This window comes from Phyllostomus discolor, chromosome 6, assembly GCF_004126475.2.
Source record: "Phyllostomus discolor isolate MPI-MPIP mPhyDis1 chromosome 6, mPhyDis1.pri.v3, whole genome shotgun sequence".
In the NCBI taxonomy this organism is placed as follows: Eukaryota; Metazoa; Chordata; class Mammalia; order Chiroptera; family Phyllostomidae; genus Phyllostomus; species Phyllostomus discolor.
The window spans coordinates 129,429,746-129,448,247 of record NC_040908.2 but is presented as its reverse complement, the minus strand read 5'-3'; the positions used below and the strand labels follow the sequence as shown (position 1 = coordinate 129,448,247).

The following is an 18,502-nucleotide window of genomic DNA, read 5'->3' as shown; positions in this document are numbered from 1 at the left end:
CTTGAGGGCAGGTGTACTTGGTCTGAGAAGCAGATGGTGAGAGAGGGCGTGGAGCCAGATGGATGTGGCCTTGGAGGTGGGCTTCTCCAGGAGTCATTGATTGCTCAGTCTTGTGTGCTCAGATGCCTAAAGAAGGTGTTCTCTGGCTGTACCAGAAAGGCTGGCCCCCTAATTTACCTCCAAATGATTGCTCACACCCAAAACAGAGGGGCAATTTTTTTCAAAACCCAATTCTTAGGTAATGAATTGAGTCCCAAAGGTAGCAATAACAGAATAGTATCTGACACTCACTGAGCATTTATGAGGGGCCAGGTTCCCACAAGCTTTCCATCTGGAGCTGCCAGATTTAACAAATAATAGAGTTACGTCCATGCGATATCTGGGGCATACTGACACTAAGAAATTACTCAGTGTTCAACTATAACTGGGCATCCTGTGCCAGATCCTAGGATCTGGCAATCCTATTTCTGTATCAACCTGTTTAATTCTTTAAACTACCCGGTGACAGTTATTTTATGGATGAGGTAACCAAGGCACAGAGAGTCAAGGGAACTTGCTCACATCCACACAGCTAGTAAGTGAGAAGATGTATTATGAATCAGTCTGGTTTCCGAGACCGAGGCCCTTGAAGTCCTGAAGCCAGTAATTTGCCTGGGGGTTTGGGCAAACTGCCCAGCAAGCTTCCTTCCTTCCGGTCCTGCCTCTGTTTGGCAGGTCAGAGTGGAAGCAGTGGAGGGTATTTACACTGCGTTAACACCCTGCAGAAGTCACCCCAGAGGGCCCCTGAGTCGCCCCACACCCTCCACTGGATCACTGTTTCCTCAGAGTAAAACCCAGCCCATACAAGACTGAATGTTCCCCACAAAACAGCGTTGAACAAAACTAGAGGTTGTACAAAACTTGCTCAACCATTCCATGAGCTGATCAAGGAAAGAACACTGATTTTATCACTGTGCGTTTTGTAAGCTTTGGAAGTAGAGAGTGAGGAGCCATCCAGGACATTCCATCAGGATACAGGATTTCTCCCCGATTGCTTCATGCCTCTTGGCATTTAAACAACTTAAAATTGTGTGGTTACATGCTTGGCATTTGCCATCCATGGTTTGTTTCTGTCTTTCTGTGTGGGCACCTCTGCCCTAACCCTCCTCCAAGTGAGGGTGCCTGCAGCCCCACGGGTGGCAGCCACCTCAGGAGAGCTTTGCTGAAAGTGGCCTTTAGCAAGAAGGCAGAGAAAACTTTCACCAGAAAGCAGCCCCTCCAAGGGCTTTGCAGGCCATTGACCTCACTGGTGTCAGTACTGGGGGAACCAGGTCCTGGGTGCTACCTGGGGGTGGGGGGTGGAGGTGGGTACTTCCACCCCATTTGCCATCCCATTGTGCTAACTGGAATGCATTGCTGCAGCCTGGTTCACCTTTGTCTTCCAGGCCCTGACATACACCTCAACACATAACATGCATTCAGTAAATGTTTGCAGGATGGACAGAATAAAGCATAATAATGTGAGAATATTTACAGATTGAGCCCTTTCTTACAACCTAAGACTTTTGGAAACTTTCGTGAGTCAATCATGAAGAGAAGAGTCAAGACAATCTGCTTAGTAAATAATGGGCTGGAGCATGAGTAAACCACCAGGGAAGGAGTGGGGGAAAGAGAGAGGACTTGGGTGGGGAGGGTAAGCAGGGGAAGAGCCAAAGTGGGGAGGACAGACACAGATGGTGGGGGGAGATCCATTCCCTTTTTGTGCTCTTTAAGAGGTGAGAGTGAAGACTGAAGTTCTTTTTACACTTTTTTTTTCTTGTCTGCTGAACAAGTCTTTAACACTTTTCTTCCTGGAGCCTGGACCACACGGACCGCAGCTTCATTCAATTTCATGTTAAATGGTTTAACCTCAGAGTCAAACCATGGATGGTTAGAAGGGGTATACATTTCTGTTTATCAGCTAGGGATATTTCTACCAACCAAGTCATTCAATGCTTTTTATAGTCTCAGCTCATGGTTTTATATCTTCCTCTTCATTGTTGATTACTTCAAATTGCTTTAGGAAATAGGTAGTGTGTCAACAAAATAAAACAAATAAACTCTATTTTACTTAGTTAGCAGCCTGAATATAGTCAGCTCCTGGAAATGGGTATATAGATAACCCCATCGCCACCACCATGATTGCTTCTTTTCAGAACACAACCTGTGAAAATTAGAGATTGGCCCCTCCCACCCCTTTACCTAGACCTAGCCCATCTGCACCAAAGCATGCTGGGAGTTTGTGAAAGCCTCTCTCCAAGGGAGGACAGAAACCATATGATATAAGGAGCATGAAAATGATATTTTAGCCAAAGTACATTTTTTTCTTGTTCACTAAAGAATTCATACAAGAAGAAAATATAAGTATGACAAACATGAATACATTCAGAGCTCAAACTTTCATGATCTAAATAAACCCCACCCAGGGAAGGGACCTCACACATACTGCAAGCACAGTCGGTATTTCAGTGGACATGCCTGTAGTCATGGCCACCCACGAGGCCGCACGGGAAAGAAGCTCCAACACGGTCATGTGGGAGTTGTAGCAGATGAGTGAGTCCTAGAGACCTAGGTGCCTGGAGTTAATGATACTCTATTGCATACCTAAAAATTTGCTAAGGGGGTAGATTTTATAAGTGTTTTTATCATCATTGTTATCACAAGTAAAAGGCAACAGGGAACTTTTGGAAATGATGAATAGGCTTACATCATAGATTGTGGTAAGGGTTTCATGGGTGTATCCTCTCTAAACTCATCCAGTTGTACACATTAAAAATGTACAGATTTTTGTATATCAATCACACCTTAATAAAGTGGTTTAAAAAGAACAAAGATGATATGGGCGGACAAGATTTTAAGTACAACATTTACCCAAATGTAGGACTGTCACTGAATATCAGGAATGTGTGGGTCCTGCCACCTCTTCTCCTGACCTTCATCTTCCCCAGCCAGGCTGCAGCAGGTGGCAACATTTCTCTCTGGATTGTCAGTGAGTTCCTAGGTTGTCACCACGGAGGGCTTGGGAATGTGATTAGGGGATTAGAGATCCCCTAATCTTAGTGCATGAAAAGTGGACCTTGATAAGCTCAGGTGAATGCCTTCTGGGGAATGAAGGAGAAACTGGATTATTCTCTGAATAATCCAAATAAATTATATTCATCCCCTTATCAGGATGGCTCTGAGTTTCATGATGCCGGAGTAAATGTCCCAGCTCCTGGAAGCTTCCTCCATTCCAAGCCTAACTCCATCTGTGTTTTTGTTCTAAACCACCAGGGCCCTCCAGCCACAGGAGTATCTTGCAGCCCACCCACCATTGTCCTGACTGGGGATGCCAGTTCACCAGAAGGAGAAACTGACAACAACCTGGCCAACAGGTACATCCCAGGTGCCTGATCTTTGTGCTGTGAAGAACAGTATTTCCTAGCACACAAGGATTAGACAGCTATATTTTTATAAATTTTTCCTTCTTTCTTGAATCATTTTATTGATGAAAATACATTCAAGTTACTTTTCAAAATGTGAGAGAGAATTTGGGATTTTTCATTATCTTCTCCCCTCCCCCAAATTATTTTTCCTCTCCTGGATGTGGCTCTTTGTAGTCTGCTAGCCTTTAAGAAAGGCATGAATCAGGCCAAGATGGAGGTGTAGGTAGACACACTGTGCCTCCTCCCACAACCAAAATAAGCTCAGCAACAATTTAGAAACAAGATAACAACCAGATCTGATAGAAAATTGAGCTGTATGGAAGTTGGACAACCAAGGAATTAAAATATACACATTCATCCACACCAGTAGGAAGGGCTGAGGCAGGCAGCCAGGTGGAGAGGGGTCCCGGCACAAAAAATGGTGGCACTGGGCCTGTAAGGCATCCTGGGCGCAAGACTGCAGCAGGTGGACCCCGGGCACTCAGGCGACTGGCAGACCCAGCGACGCGGCAACTGTGAAGCGAGGCACTGCACACAAAGTGCCTGGCTGTCAGGGTGATCCTACATTTGCGTACAGATAAACCAAGCGAAATTGGGCTGTGAGACAGACCGCCCAACCTGGGGTCCCAGTGCCGGGAAATCGAGTCCCGGGACACTAATTGAAAACACCTGTGAGGGTTGAGGCACAGGTGTTTTCAATCAGTGTCCCGAGACACTATTTCCTGTCAGCCTCACAGAAGAGTGCATTGGAGAGACCCACAGGGTCCTAGAATGTGCACAGGCCCACCCACATGGGAATCAGCACCAGAAAGGCCCAGTTAGCTCAGGGGAAGTGACAGAAGGGACTGAAATCCAACGGAGAGTGGAGCAAGTGCCATTGTTCCCTCTCAGACCCCCCTCCCAACATACAACATCACAACCCTGCGACTGGGTTGCCCTGCCCTGGAGAACACCTAAGGCTCTGCCCCTCATATGTAACAGGTGCGACCAGACAAAATAATAATAATAATAATAATAATAATAATAGAGGTCTGAACGGAAGATCAGATCAAAGCTCCATAGCAAATACAACTAAGCAACCAAGAGACAGCTAACCCATCAGATGCACAGTTCAAAGCACTGGTGATCAGGATGCTCACAGATTTGGTTGAATTTGGTTGCAAATTAGATGCAAAAATGATGGCTACAATAAGTGAAATGAAGAAAAATGCACAGGGAACCAATAGTGATGGGAAGGAAACTGGGACTCAAATCAATAGAGTGGACCAGAAGGAAGAAAGAAACAACCAAACAGAAAAGAATGGATAAATAAGAATTCGAAAAAATGAGGAGAAGCTTAGGAACCTCCAGGACATCTTTAAACATTCCAACACCCAAATTATAGGGATACAAGAAGGGGAAGAGGAAACACAACAAGTGGAAAAGTTATTTGAACAAATAATAAAGGAGAACTTCCCCAATCTGGCAAAGGAAATAGACTTCTAGGACGTCCAGGAAGCTCAGAGAGTCCCAAAGAATCTGGACTCAAGGAGGAACACACCAAGGCACATCATAATTACATTATCTAAGATTAAAATTAAGGAGAGGATTCTAGAAGCATCAAGAGATAAGGGGACAGTAACCTACAAAGGAGTTCTCATCAGACTGTCAGCTGATTTCTTGAAAGAGACCTTACAGGCAAGAAGGGGCTGGAAAGAAGTATTCCAAGTCATGAAAGGCAAGGACCTATATCCCAGATTGCTCTATCCAGCAAAGCTTTCATTTAGAATGGAAGGGTAGATAAAGTGCTTCTCAGATAAGGTAAAGTCAAAGGAATTCATCATCACCAAGCCCTATTTTATGAAATGTTAAAGGGACTTATCTAAGAAAAAGAAGATAAAAACATGTATAATAAAAGGACAGCAAACTCATAGTTATTAACAACCACACCTAAAACAAAAACAAACTAAGCAATCAACTATAACAGAACAGAACCACAGAATTGAAGATCACATGGAGGGTTAGCAACAAGGGAGTAGGAGGAGGAGACATGGGGAAAAGGTACAGAGAATAAGTAGCATAGATGGTAGATAGAAAATAAACAGGGGGAGGGCAAGAATAGTATGGGAAATGTAGAAGCTAAAGAACTTATGACACATGGACATGAACTAAAGGTGGGGAATGTGGATGGGAGAGGGTATACAGGGTAGAGGGGAATGAAGGGGGGAAAAGGGACAACTAATAGCATAATCAATAAAATATATTAAAAAGAAAGAAAGGCATGAATCATAGCAGAGGAATCTCCTCTATAAGAGCCCAGATATTTGCAAACAGACCTGGAAGATGTGAGTCTTTGAATGTAGGATCCTGCCCCTGGCCAAAGCAGGTCCTGTATGGAAGATGATCTCTTGGGAGGGACATTGGCTCCCATGCTCGGGGATATCACTGCCTTGGTGTTACAGCACTAGCCTAGTTACTAATCTAGCTAGAATGAAATTGCCTAAGTACTATTTCCAAAATGTTGCAAAGATAATTCTCATACAAATATATAGTGAGCCTGTGTCAAAGCTATATTTAACTCATTAATGAGGGACCCATCATCAGGGTAACAAAGCCACTTCAAAGGAGGATATAAGAAACGGATATACATATATAATCAGTGGGGCCAAAAAGAATGGTGGAATGAAATTGCTAGGTTGGTTATGATAAAATAGGTGAATGTTCCACAGGGCAATGAAACCATGTTTTTACCTTTTCACCTAAGCAGAAATCATCTGCATCTCTACCAGATGACAATTATTCATATCTTATGAGTTTTCTATAAATTAGATGTTCACTCAGTCTGGGTCCTAATAAATAACAAATAGTCAAAGCTACATCTCGCTAGGGCAGTGGTTGGAAAACTGTAGCGTGCATCAGATCCCCTGGGGAGCCTGTCCAATCACAGATGGCTGGGCCTCACCTGAGTTTCTGATCTGGTAGGTCTGGGGTGGAGCCTGAGAATTTGCATTTCTAACAAGTTCCCAAACTTAGAAAAGCTAGTAAGGTGATGCTCTCATATGACTCTGAAAAAAAAAATAGACAGGCATCTGTTTTCCTATTGCCAAGCTGTGGACCAATTTTCTTAACAAGATGTCTCTGTTCTTTCAGAGCTCACAGTCCCCACCGGAGGCTTTCTCACCGATACTTGAAGGTTTCCACTGCTTCCCTGACTTCTGTGGGTAAGGGCAAGGCCAACTGATCTTATTCCTGCAACTAGACATAGGGGTCCAGCCAGAGGTGTGTCTGAGTAGGAAGACTGAGGTCTGGCAGTTGAGCCAGGCCGGTCCCCTTACCCTCTCCTGCTCCTCAGGCAGTCCCATCCCTATGAGCCCAATAGAACAAAGTCAGTCAGCCCCTCAGTGTTTGAGCCCAGAGGAGGTATGATGTCTCATCTCTGTGTCTTTTGGTAAAAAGACAAGACCTGGGTGTGATGAGGCAGACAATGAAGTAAGTTGAAGGGAGACAGAAGAGCTGCATGAGGCTCAGTTTCAAGACTCAGGGAGCCCAGTCCTCCATGCCTCAGGCAGGCATGTGCCCAAATGTAAAGCTATCCCAATGGCCCCTCGGGGCCTGCTCTGGACTGTCAGAGCACAGATCTTGGCCTTCATGTTACTCATAGTCTGTGAAGACATTGAGAATTGGACAGATATAATCAGGATGTTGTATTGTAAGACCCTTTGCAGAAGTGTTAAGGAAATGGAGGCAGGAAGGGGCCCAACTCTGCTTGGAGAGGGGGAAGTTCAGATAAGCATTCCAGAGGAGAGAATATCTGAGTGACCTTAGCAGGTTGGAGAGATAGACAAGAGGGAGGAAAGGCATTGCGTTCCAGGTAGAAGAAGCACCATACTGGGAGCAGAAGCCATACAGAGCAACTGAATGTCTGCTGTGTGTATCAGTTGGAGCTCTCAAATGATAGAAATCCAACTCAAAAGAGCTTAAATCAAAAGAAAAAATTAAAATGAAATCATTAAAAGTAAAAAATCAAAATGTGGTTTCAGGTAGTGCTGAATCCAAATGCCCAAGTTGGATCATTAGTAATTGTCCCATCCCATCTCTCAGGTCTCCTCTCCAACGAGAGTTCCTCTTTCCCACTATCCAACACAGTGCCCAGGATTGCCTCTCACTGACCTCCCATGGCCATCCCTGAGCCAGTCCCTGTGGCCAGGGGCACTGAACTCATTGACTGGTCGGGGCTGGTACACAGTCCCACTCCTGGCACTTGAGGTGAGGTGAGGGGCGGGGTTAGCCCCTTCCTGACTAACGTAATTGAGAAGGATTTCATTCAATGCAAACTGGGGAGCTACAAACAGAAGGGGGAACGGAAGCTAGAGAGGCACAATGGGAGCCATTCACCACCGAGGAGCTGGAGGGAAGTGACCACAGGAGGGGTACATGGGGTCAGCAAAAGTGGCTGGGCCCAGTCTGGCATTTGGACATCACTCCATGAAGAGTCCTGACGAGGTGAGGCAGGAGGATGGCATGGTCAGATATGGCTCTGAGCAAGGTCACTTTGATAGGCAGTGGAGGATGAGAGGGAGGGGATAGCCTGGAGGTGGGGGTGCCTATGAAGTAGCTGACATAATTGTGCAGGTAAGAGCTAATGAGCAAGAATGGGGATGAGGGGCACGGTCCAGAGATAGGTACTCATAGAGCATGAATGATCATCGGGACTTGCTGGTCAGATGGTTGCATTGGAGGGACTGAGGAGGAGGGAGGGGTGTGGAATGGCTCCCATCTCCCATGTTCCTGAGCAGCTGGGTGAGAGGTGGTGCCGTTCACCCAGAGAAGGGGCAGCTTGGAAGAAGAATGGGGGTAAACAGTGTGAGTGGAGGAAAGAAGGAAGAGAAAGAGGCCATGGGATTGTGACTTTGGCCCATGAGTGCCCCCTTTAGCTACACACCTTGAGTTCATTAGCTTGTTGAAGAAACAGAGTCTTGGGGGCTGACCTTTCCCTAACAGCAGAGTTTAAGACAGTACTGGGAACCTAGGTGACTTCATGACCATTTGTGACAGGACCTGCCACAGCCACAGGCTACAACCCAGAGAGGCCAAACCTGCTGAGGAAGCCAGATCTGTCCCCACTCGGGTCTCTTCACAGCCCAGCGCTGGGCTGAGGTTTGGCTGGCTGAGTCTGCTCTGGGCAGCCTCCCTGTGCTGGCGTGTGGAGTGGCAGGGCCTCTCACCCTATGCTTACCCTCCATCTGAAGACCCTGCAGGGCATGTCATTGACCTAGTAAATGACCAGCTGCCAGACATCAGCATCTCAGAGGAGGACAAGAAGAAAAACCTGGCTCTGCTGGAGGAAGCCAAGCTGGTGAGTGAGCGATTCCTGACCCGCCGTGGGAGGAGGTCCAGGAGCAGCCCCGGAGACTCCCCGTCAGGTAGGCTGTACAGGGGCTGCCCTGAGTTCCTCTGAGGAGGCCTGGGAGGGGGAGGGCCAGGCCCCAGCTGCACCAGGAGCCCTGCTTTCAAGGGGTGGGCTTTGACGTGCAAGTCCCCTGGCCTCTGGGCCCAGCAGGACCAAGCTTTAGGAGAGGATCCTGTGAGGAGAGAACATCTTACCCCACCTCAGAAGTTTCAAAATAATGACCCAACTCTAGCCAGAAAGCTCTGCTTTTTGTTTTTGGGGCTTGTGTGTGACCATTGTGTTTTACTGTCTTACTGTTTCTATAAGAAGTGCCAGCTCATGAACCTTCAGGGCCTTCCCCAGCTCTGACTCTTGCAGAGAGAGAAATCCTCTGTGTGATGCTGGTGCGCAAAGACCCCTGGGGCATCTGCATGGACAGAGTCTCTATGACTGCCCCCCCCCCACCCTTTCCCAGGAGATACTGCTCTGTGGGCACCTCCTCTGCAAGGGTCTGGAAGGGCCGGCACTGCCTCTCCCCAGTTTCCAGCCATGGACTGTGGGAAGGATCCCACACTGTGCACTGTAGGGGAGAGGAGAGGTGGTCTTTGGTGTCTTTACGGAATTTTTGGATTAGAAGGAAAGTGTTCCTGGGCCCTGAAATCCACCCTGCTATACCTTTGGCTAAAGTTGCTCTTTTTCCTGAGTGAAGAGCAGACAAGTTTTAGACAAGTCTGTGTGTACTGAGGAGGCCAAGGGAGCATTTGAAATTAGGGCCAACCTGTCAAGTCTAGGAGGTACAGCCTTTGCAGTTGGCCCTGCCAGGCAATGCCAGGTCCTCTGTTTCTACAAGGTGCTTTGAGGTCAGGCCAGGCAGGCTGAGGACTGTGACCCCAGTCTTCACCCCTGCAGGTGATCCTGGGCCCCCCTCTGTTGGGCTGGCAGCAGGGAGGCACTGGGCTATGGTACGACCCTTTTACAGCGGTCCAGAATCAGCCCCTGATCTCAGCAAGGAAGACCCAGTTCCCAGAGGTCAGAAAATGCTGAAAAGATGTCTTTGTTAAACTGAAGTCCTAAACCTTCACAAATGCTGCCCAATGTGTGTTTGTCTCAGCAGCTGTTTCCCCAAACCTCAGCCCCGGAGCTTCTCCTACATCCTCGAGGAGCAACTCACTGACAGTCCCCACGCTGCCTGGTGAGGTCCAGCCCCCTGTGGCATTTCCTGCCCTGGTTTCTCCCTGTGGGTGGGCTGACCATAAGGCCTCTCACCTTGCAGGCTTCCCAGGCAGACACCCTGTTAGGGCCCCTCCCCGGGGGCTCCCAGCTGGGCCTGGCTGGGCTGCCTCAGGGGCGGCGGGTGTATGTTACTGTGGGGTGTGGAGCTAACATGGGGAGACAGATCTATCTAGCCCAGGGTGAGGTAGGCTGGGTGAGCACAGGGGCAGGGTTGTGGGTAGGGGCTGTGGCTTGCACTCTCTGCCTAGAGAGAAGTCAGAGAGAGGTCATTTCATATCCTCTATTTGGGCCACTCTTGGCTTTTGGTTTCTGTCCTTTCATTAGACTTATTCTGGGCCACACCCTTAGGTCAGCAAGGAAAGGAGGGTGCCAGGGGGAGTAGCCAGCCCTTGTCAGAGCCATGGGGCAAGCTCAGGCTCAGGCCAGGCAACCTGGGTCCAGATCCCGGTGCTGACACACCCTGTGCGACCTTGCTCTCCCTCTGCCTCAGTTTCCTTGTGCGGTTTCTGTGATGATTAAATGAGGATTCACCTCAGAACCTGGCATGTGAGAGGTACTTAACACATGGTGGTGTTATTGGCTCCCAGGCCTGAGGAAGATAAGGGGGGTCATTCTGGGGAAGTAGACATGTTTTGCTAAAGGAAGGGCTGAGGGTGTGGGGTACTGGGCATCACTTACCAGTGTCTGGACCATTCCAGGTTTGGATGCATGCAGTAGCCTGCAGTCCCTTCTGCCTGGAGCACCAACACAGGTAACAGGGCCCCCATTCAGGTTTTCTATGCCATCTGGTCTCTCCTCCTACCCCTTAACCCTGAAAGGAACTTCACAACCCACTGAAATGAGGGTGCTGGGTGGGGGAGACATCTATGCCACCACTAGAGGCCTCCTTGGGGGTATTTCAAGGGGAGATGTAATCCCTTCACATTACTGACTGACTCGTGTTTAATTTCTCCAGCAGAAGGGGGATGAGGCCGAAGTCTCTTCACCTCACCTTGGCGAGCCTGTGAGTTTGAGCTCTGCCCAGTTTGGGTGTGGGAGACACAGTGCCCCAGAAGCCTGGGCTGGCCTTGGGTAGCCTGTGAGGGGATGAACATGAGGGGTCAAGGCTGGGGAAGCATGAAGTTTCCTCTGCCCCATTGTGACAGGCGGTCTGAGATGGAGGGAGTGAGGCGGCAGGATTCAGTGGGGGTGACCTCCATGGTGATCTGGCTATAGCCCACCAGCCGGTGACCAGGGGGACCACTGGGCCCAGCAAGAGCTAGGCAAGACTGCGGCTCTAAGTGAGCACCACAGGAAATCTCCAGTCCCTGGTTGGGATTTTTCCTGGGGGCAGCCAGGAAAACCTCATCTCTCCTTCACACAAGCACTCAAGAGGGTATTGAGGGCAGCTTACAATACAGTCTCATCTAGAACTGGGTCTGGGTTAGAGTCCTCTGGGAGAGTTTCAGCGCGCATCTAAAAGAGCCACACAAATATTCAGGTGTAGCCCAACCTGCTCCTCACAAAGCAGGTTTCCTTTGGGCAATGAAAGGAGCGTAAACTGAGCAGTAAGCTATCACTTTTGCGAGGGTTACCTCATCTGATTATCCTGAACCTCTTTTGGGTTGTGGAACTCTGAGAAATTGTTAAAGCTGTGGATTCTCTTCCCAGAAAAAGATGTACATCATGCACACACACACATGCACACATATTTCTATATGATTTCAGAGGATTCACAAACCTGATGGGAAATCTGAATCCCTAAAAGTTAAGGGCTTTGCCAGGCACAGCCAGGACTAGAATCTAGGACAAATGAGTCAAGGTCAAAACATGTGACCGCTTCCAAGCTGCCCTCTCTTCCACTCTTCTCTCCAGCTCCTAGCCCTTTGGAAGTTCTTGGCAGGTTTTAAATAGCAGATCGCTTGTCCTGTGTGTTTTTACAGGCCTTAGGCTTGTCTGTGGGTCCTCTTTACTGGCTCAGACTTCTACACAGGTCTCACCCCTACACACACACCCCTTAGCAGGGTCTATGGGTCAGAGGTCCCACAGCAGAAGTGGCCTCACCTGTCTCCTCCTCAGCCTGCCTCCAGGGTCCTAGTTCTACCTTGTCTCTTTCAGAATATCCCCAAAGGGCTAGCTGACCGGAAGCAAAATGACCAGAGGAAAGTGTCTCAGGGCAGGCTGACTCCTCGCCCTCCCACAGTTGAGAAGTCCAAAGAGATTGCAATAGAACAAAAGGAAAACTTTGATCCCCTCCAGTACCTAGAAGCCCCACCCAAAGGCCCAGCTTCTGGCATAGGCTGTGGTGGGAAAATGGCTCTGAACAGCCCCCAGCCTGGCCCTGCTGAGAGCGAGCTGGACAAGCTACTCCTGAAGACAGCCAGGGAAGGCAACCCTCTTCCCCGAAGTCCAGCCCAGGGCCCTGGAGGGGCAGTACCCCCAGACCCCCAGGGCAAAGGCACAACTGGAGAGCCAGCAGGATCCAAGGTTGCCTCCAAAGCTGAGCCTCGGCCCCCTCCTTCCCGGCCACCCTTGCTTCGGGGGGTCTCCCGGGACAGTGCCCCTGAAGAACCTGGTCCCCGGCTGCAGAAAGTGCTTGCCAAGTTGCCCCTGGCAGAGGAAGAGAAGCGTTTTGCAGGCAAAGCCAGCAGCAAGGTGGCCAAGGCACCTGGACTCAAAGACTTTCAGATACAAGTGCAGCCTGTGAGGATGCAGAAACTGACCAAGCTCCGAGAGGTGGGTTATAGGAATCAGCTGGGGTGGTGGGGAGAGCATTGCTCCAGGTCCCCTCTGGACGGAGGACCACGGGGCTGAGCTGGGCCCTGGGGCAGGGCAGTTTTGGCCTGGACTTGGGCCTTACAGGGGGCCCTAAGCTTCTCAACCCTGATAAATCAGGTCCACGGTGCAGCATGTTCTTTGCAAACACATTTCAGGTGCTCTAACCCCACTTGCTAGTGTGGGGTCGGTGTGGGATATAGTTGCCACACAATGCCACATTTCAGGGGCAGGTGGCATATGGAGGCACATGGGCCCTCAGTCCTGGGCTGAGTCAACCCCCTTCCAGCTGGTGCTGGTGGCTCATAAACAGGAAGCCCTTGATGGAGTGCCTTGTCATGCCCAGGACTGGATTAGGCAAGGATAAAATAGCTTTTTCGTTTATCATGCCCCCCAAGCTTTCCTTCCTGGTGTCTATTAACAAAGGGCCTCAAAGCCATCCCCAAGTATAATATTGGCTATGTGGGGCTGCTCCCCACAGTGGTGAATTTCTTCCAGCATCCATGATGTCCTCCAACTTTTACTGGCCATTAAACCAGGCACGTTGGTCTCTCATAGGGCTGCCACCCTATGCAGGGGGTGATTGGGGGTTTTCAGAGATAGAGGGGAGAAAGACCATGGTGTGAGTGACAGAAGAGGTCAACAGGACAAAGGAGTTTTATCCAGTCCCCATTTCCCCAGGGGACCAACTGAAGCCACAGGCCAAGGCAACTAGGACTCCACAGGGTAGGACCTGGCACCCCCAGAACTTGAGCTGGACAAGAGTCTTCTGGCTCCTTTATAGAGGGCTGTGGGACAGGGAAGGAAGAGAGGCACTCAGTAGCAGTCAAGCACAAGTGAGGGGGTTTCTGTGCTAGCAGGAACACACTCTAGTGCTGACAACTGTCCTATGCAGAAACCTTCCATGATGCTGAGTCGGAGGATCTGGGGGAGCTGGGGCCTGGCTGCTGATGTTAACATTTTATGCGGAAGACCCCACCCAGTCAGGAAGGCCTCACTGATTAGTGGGTCACACAGGCCTGGAAGGGCTGCTTGTGGTGGGCCTTAGTCCTAGATCTCTTGGGAATGTGGTACCAAGAGGGCCCAGGTATTTGCCTTCATGGACCTCTGGCAATGAAGAGAGGCCAGGCCCAGGCCGGGAGCCACCCCTACCCAATACCCCTGCAAGCTTTCTCTGCAGCAAAGAAAGACACAAAGAGCCTGAGGGGCCCGTCCCACTAACCTCCACTCTGGCAGCTGAATATCCCCATCCCAACCCAGTGTGCAGAGAGCTGATTGGCTCTGGGCCTGTGGCTTGCTGAGGAAACAGGTGAAGGGCCCTAGCCTGTGCCTTCTGCTGGGCTACAAGCCTCATCCTTTCCCTCTTTATTCAGGGGGCAAACCATTCAATTGGGCTCTAATATACAGGAGACTGAAAATCTCTTAGTAGCACTAATCACAGGGGTGAGGAACTGGGTCAGGCATTTCCACTTGGGGGCACTGACCTGGTGCTGATAGACTTGGAGCTGACCTATGCCACACACTGTGACCAGAATCCCCATCTCTTTCCCAGCTCTGCCTGCTGAGATCCCAGGCAGGATGGTGACTGCTGAGCCTGCTGCCTTGAGGCAGCAAGTTTCAGGCCTCATTTGTCTGGAGAGTGTCACAAATCAAGAGGTGTCATAACAGGCCACTGGGAATGTGTGTGGCAGGCCAATACCTGGAGTGGACACTCAATGCCTAGAACAATCGGGCAGGAAGCTCCGGCAGCTCGGAGGACAGCCATGAACTGAGCAAAGATTGTTTCCTGTGGCAGCCCCATACACATCAGGGGACCCTCCCATCCCCACAGCCTCCGACTCTGCTTCTGTCTGTCCTCCTTCAACCACAGTGTGGCTGTGGCCGGCAGCTCATCACCCTGAGGCCCACAGACTTATTTACAAAGCAGATAGCTCTTATCTCAAGGGACATGGTGCCACTGATGGGTTTCAAGTACTTTTATGGGCTGGGAGAAGGGCCGTCTTTCTGATACCCCTCAGATGTCACCTTGTCATGATTCTCCACCAACTTTGGAGGCTGCCCTGAGGTCCCCCACAGTAGTTTGAGTAGCCACAGAGCCATAGACAGAACTGAGGAAAGAGTCCAGTCTGACACCTCATCTGAAATGTTGTCTTTTGCTTTTTCCGAAAAAGGAGCACATCCTGATGAGAAATCAGAACTTAGTGGGGCTCAAGCTTCCAGACCTTAGCGAAGCGGCTGAGCAGGAAAAAGGTAGGTGGGGTCAGGGCAGATGCTCTCCTCAGGCCAGGGCTGGTCAAAGAAGGTGAAAGTCTAACCCCTAGATTTCCTGTCAGAGCCTTTGTCAGTGTCAGCGGTGAGTGTGGATGTACCCAGAGCAGGCTCTCAGTTAACATTTGCAGATGAATAAATTATCAGATCCTACTTCCTGCCCACTCAGAGAACCTCTAAACTGTCTCCTTTCAACCAGTTCTCCTTCTAGACCCTGCTAGCCTTCCTTGAGCCTTGTTAGCACCTCGTGGGTCTGAAAGGGTGACCCAGGCCTGAACTTTTGCCGCTTCCTTTTCCTTTTCCTCTCACACCCAGGAAGCCACCCAAATAGAACAGTTCCTCTTTTCAAGACATCAGAGTCATCTCTTGCTATCTGATCTGCTGTCACCACAAAGTCCAAACCCCAGCCCTTCCTTCTCCGTGAGTGCAAGTCCCCACCCAGCCATCCTGCCAGACTCATCCTCTGAAAAATGAGACTTCGGGTATTTTCCCCCTGACCTCCTCCCATCCCCCTGCCCCCCACTGCCAGCCCTGGCTCACCGATCCTGATATCTCATATCCCATGCTGTATCTCATACTACTCATGGTCAGTCTCAGCATAGAAGCCTTCTACTTAAGGATTATCATATGGGCATGTCCCCATGCCACCAACCATGCTGGGACACCCTGGTCTGAAATGCATATCAACTAACACCTACCTATTCAACATTAACAAGAAGATTCCCAGAAGTAAAATTTCTAACAATTTTTATTTTTTATTCTTGAATTATTATTATTAATATTATATTATTTTCCTTTTTATTTAATGTATTGGGGTAATTGGTTAGTAAAATCATATACCCATATTTTTTGGACCATAAGACACACCTAGGTTTTAGAGGAAAATATGAAAAAAAATTTGAAGCAAAAAATGTGGTAAAATATTTAATAACATAAATAACATAATATTTCACCAGTGTAAATGTAAACAGAACTCAACAGCAGCATTAACAACCATTATTCCTCTCAAATTTTGGGGGGTGCATCTTATAGTCCAAAAATACTGTAGGTTTCAGGTGTACAATTCTGTAACACATCATCTGTGTATTGTATTGTGTTCACCACTCCAAGCCAACAATTTTTTAAAGTACTACTTTTTTAAAACATTAACCATTTTAGAGGAAACCTTTGGAAAAGTTATTATATACTGCTCTATGTTTAATTTTTAACTTGTTTATTAGATCACATTCAAAACACTAGGAAAAGATTTACCTTAAAATTTCACCCATAACTCCATAAATTCTGAAAAAGTAACAATTTCTATTTTTTCTGGTGTTTACCTGTATTTATTATTTTTCACAATTAATTTAATGGTAAATATAACTTCCTGTACCTACTTTTTAAATTAATTTGTTTGGTTTTTATTATTATTCTATTACAGTTGTCTCAATTTTCCCCAGTTGCTATCCCCTGCTCCGCCCACCCACCACCCACCCCCATCTCCCATGTCCCGTCCCCCCCCCCCCACTCCCACAGTCAATCACCACCCTGTTTTCCATGTCCATGGGTCATTTATATTTGTTTTTTAACTAGACCCTTCCCCTTCCTTTCTCCCTTATCACCCTCCCCCAGCCCCTCTGACAGGGACCATCTGGTCCCTGTGAGTTTGTTACTTGTTTCCATGCTGCTGGTTCTATTTTGCTCGTTGGTTTATTTTGTTCATTAGGTTCCTGTTATAGGTGAGATCATATGGTATTTGTCTTTCACTGCCTGGCTTATTTCACTTAACATAATACTCTCCAGTTCCATCCATGCTGTTGCAAAAGGTAGGAGCTCCTTCTTTCTTTCTGCTGTGCAGTATTCCATTGTGTAAATGTACCACAGTTTTTTTTATCCTCTCATTTACTGGTGGGCACTTAGGTTGCTTCCAGCACTTGACTATTGTAAATTGTGCTGCTCTAAACATTGAGGTGTATAGGTTCTTTTGATTTTGATTCTTAGGGTATAATCCTGGCAGTGGAACTGCTGGATCAGAAGGCATTTCCATTTTTAAGGGTTTTTTAAGAAAATTCCCTACTGTCTTCCATAGTGGCTGCACCAGTCTGTATTCCCATCAACAATGTACCAGGGTTCCCTTTTCTCTGCATCCTCACCAGCACTTGTTGTTTGTTGAATTGTTAATGATGGCCATTCTGACCAGTGTAAGGTGATATCACATTGTGGTTTTAATTTGCATCTCTTTGATGGCTAGTGATGTTGAGTATCTTTTCATATGCCCATGGGCCCTCTGTATATCCTCCTGGGATAAGTGTCTGTTCAGGTTCTTTGCCCATTTATTTTTTATTGGATTGTTTGTCTTCCTGGCATTGAGTCATATGAGTTCTTTATATATTTTGGAGATCAAACCCTTGCCCAAGGTATCATTGGCAAATATATTTTCCCATACAGTTCGTTCCTTTTTCATTTTGATGATGTTTTCTTTAGCTGTGCAGAAGCTTTTTAATTTGATGTAGTCCCATTTGTTTACTCTTTCCTTTTTTTCCCTTGACCTAGAGGATGTATTGGCAAAAATATTGCTGTGTGGGAAAATCTGAAATTTTACTGCCTATGTTTTCCTCTAGGACTTTTATGGTGTCACATCTTATGTTTAAGTCTTTTCCACATTTTTAGTTTATTCTGGTGTATAGTGTAAGTTGGTGGTCTAGTTTCATTTTTTTTGCATGTACCATTCCAGATCTCCCAGCACCATTTATTGAAGAGGCTAATTTTACTCCTTTTTATGCTTCCTCCCCTTTTGTCAAATATCAATTGACCATACAGACATGGGTTTTTCAGGGCTCTCTATTCTGTTCCATTGATCTATGTGTCTGTTCTTATGCCAGTATCATACTGTTTTGATATAGTGACCTTGTAGTACAGTTTGATATCAGGTATCGCGATCCTTCCTACTTTGTTCTTTTTCCCCCTCAAGATTGCTGGGGCTATTCAGGGTCATTTTTGGTTCCATATAAATTTTTGAAATATTTGTTCTAAATTTGTGAAATATATCACTGGTATTTTAATAGAGATTGTTGAATCTAGAGATTGCTTTCAGTAATATGGGCATTTAAATCATGTTGATTCTTTCAATCCATGAACATGGTATATGCTTCCATTTGTTTGTATCTTCCTTAATTTCTTTCTTCAGTGTTCTGTAGTTTTCCAGGGATAGGTTTTTTACCTCCTTGGTTAAATTTATCCCTAAGTATTTTATTTTTCTAACCCATTGCTATAGTAAATGGGATTTTTTCTTAGTTTCTGGTTCCAATATTTCATTGTTTCTGTACAAAAGTGCCTTTAATTTCTGAATATTGACTTTGTATAGCTCTATTTTGCCAAATTAACTTGTTAGGTGGAATAGTTTTCTTTGGTGGAGTCTCTGGGGTTTTCTATGTACACTGTCATGTTGTTTGCAAAT

The 18,502-nt window shown here is 47.4% G+C and overlaps 1 protein-coding gene across 10 annotated transcripts in view; it reads left to right on the top strand.

Annotated features, from left to right (window-relative positions):
- Positions 1-18,502, top strand: part of IRAG1 (inositol 1,4,5-triphosphate receptor associated 1) — a 115,669-nt gene that overhangs the window by 46,966 nt on the left and 50,201 nt on the right. For 4 of the 10 annotated variants that reach the window (XM_028517397.2, XM_028517392.2, XM_028517390.2 and 1 more), the window contains 8 exons: positions 3,292-3,392; positions 6,573-6,643; positions 8,672-8,845; positions 9,926-10,003; positions 10,743-10,795; positions 11,000-11,047; positions 12,142-12,759; positions 14,970-15,048. In XM_028517397.2, the coding sequence (XP_028373198.1) occupies positions 12,337-12,759; positions 14,970-15,048 (502 nt within the window). In that variant the 5' untranslated portion in view covers positions 3,292-3,392; positions 6,573-6,643; positions 8,672-8,845; ... (2 more) ...; positions 11,000-11,047; positions 12,142-12,336. Of the gene's footprint in view, positions 1-3,291; positions 3,393-6,572; positions 6,644-8,671; positions 8,846-9,922; positions 10,004-10,742; positions 10,796-10,999; positions 11,048-12,141; positions 12,760-14,969; positions 15,049-18,502 lie in introns of all 10 variants that reach the window. The other 6 variants (XM_036029022.1, XM_036029025.1, XM_036029027.1 and 3 more) reach the window with 6 other exon arrangements.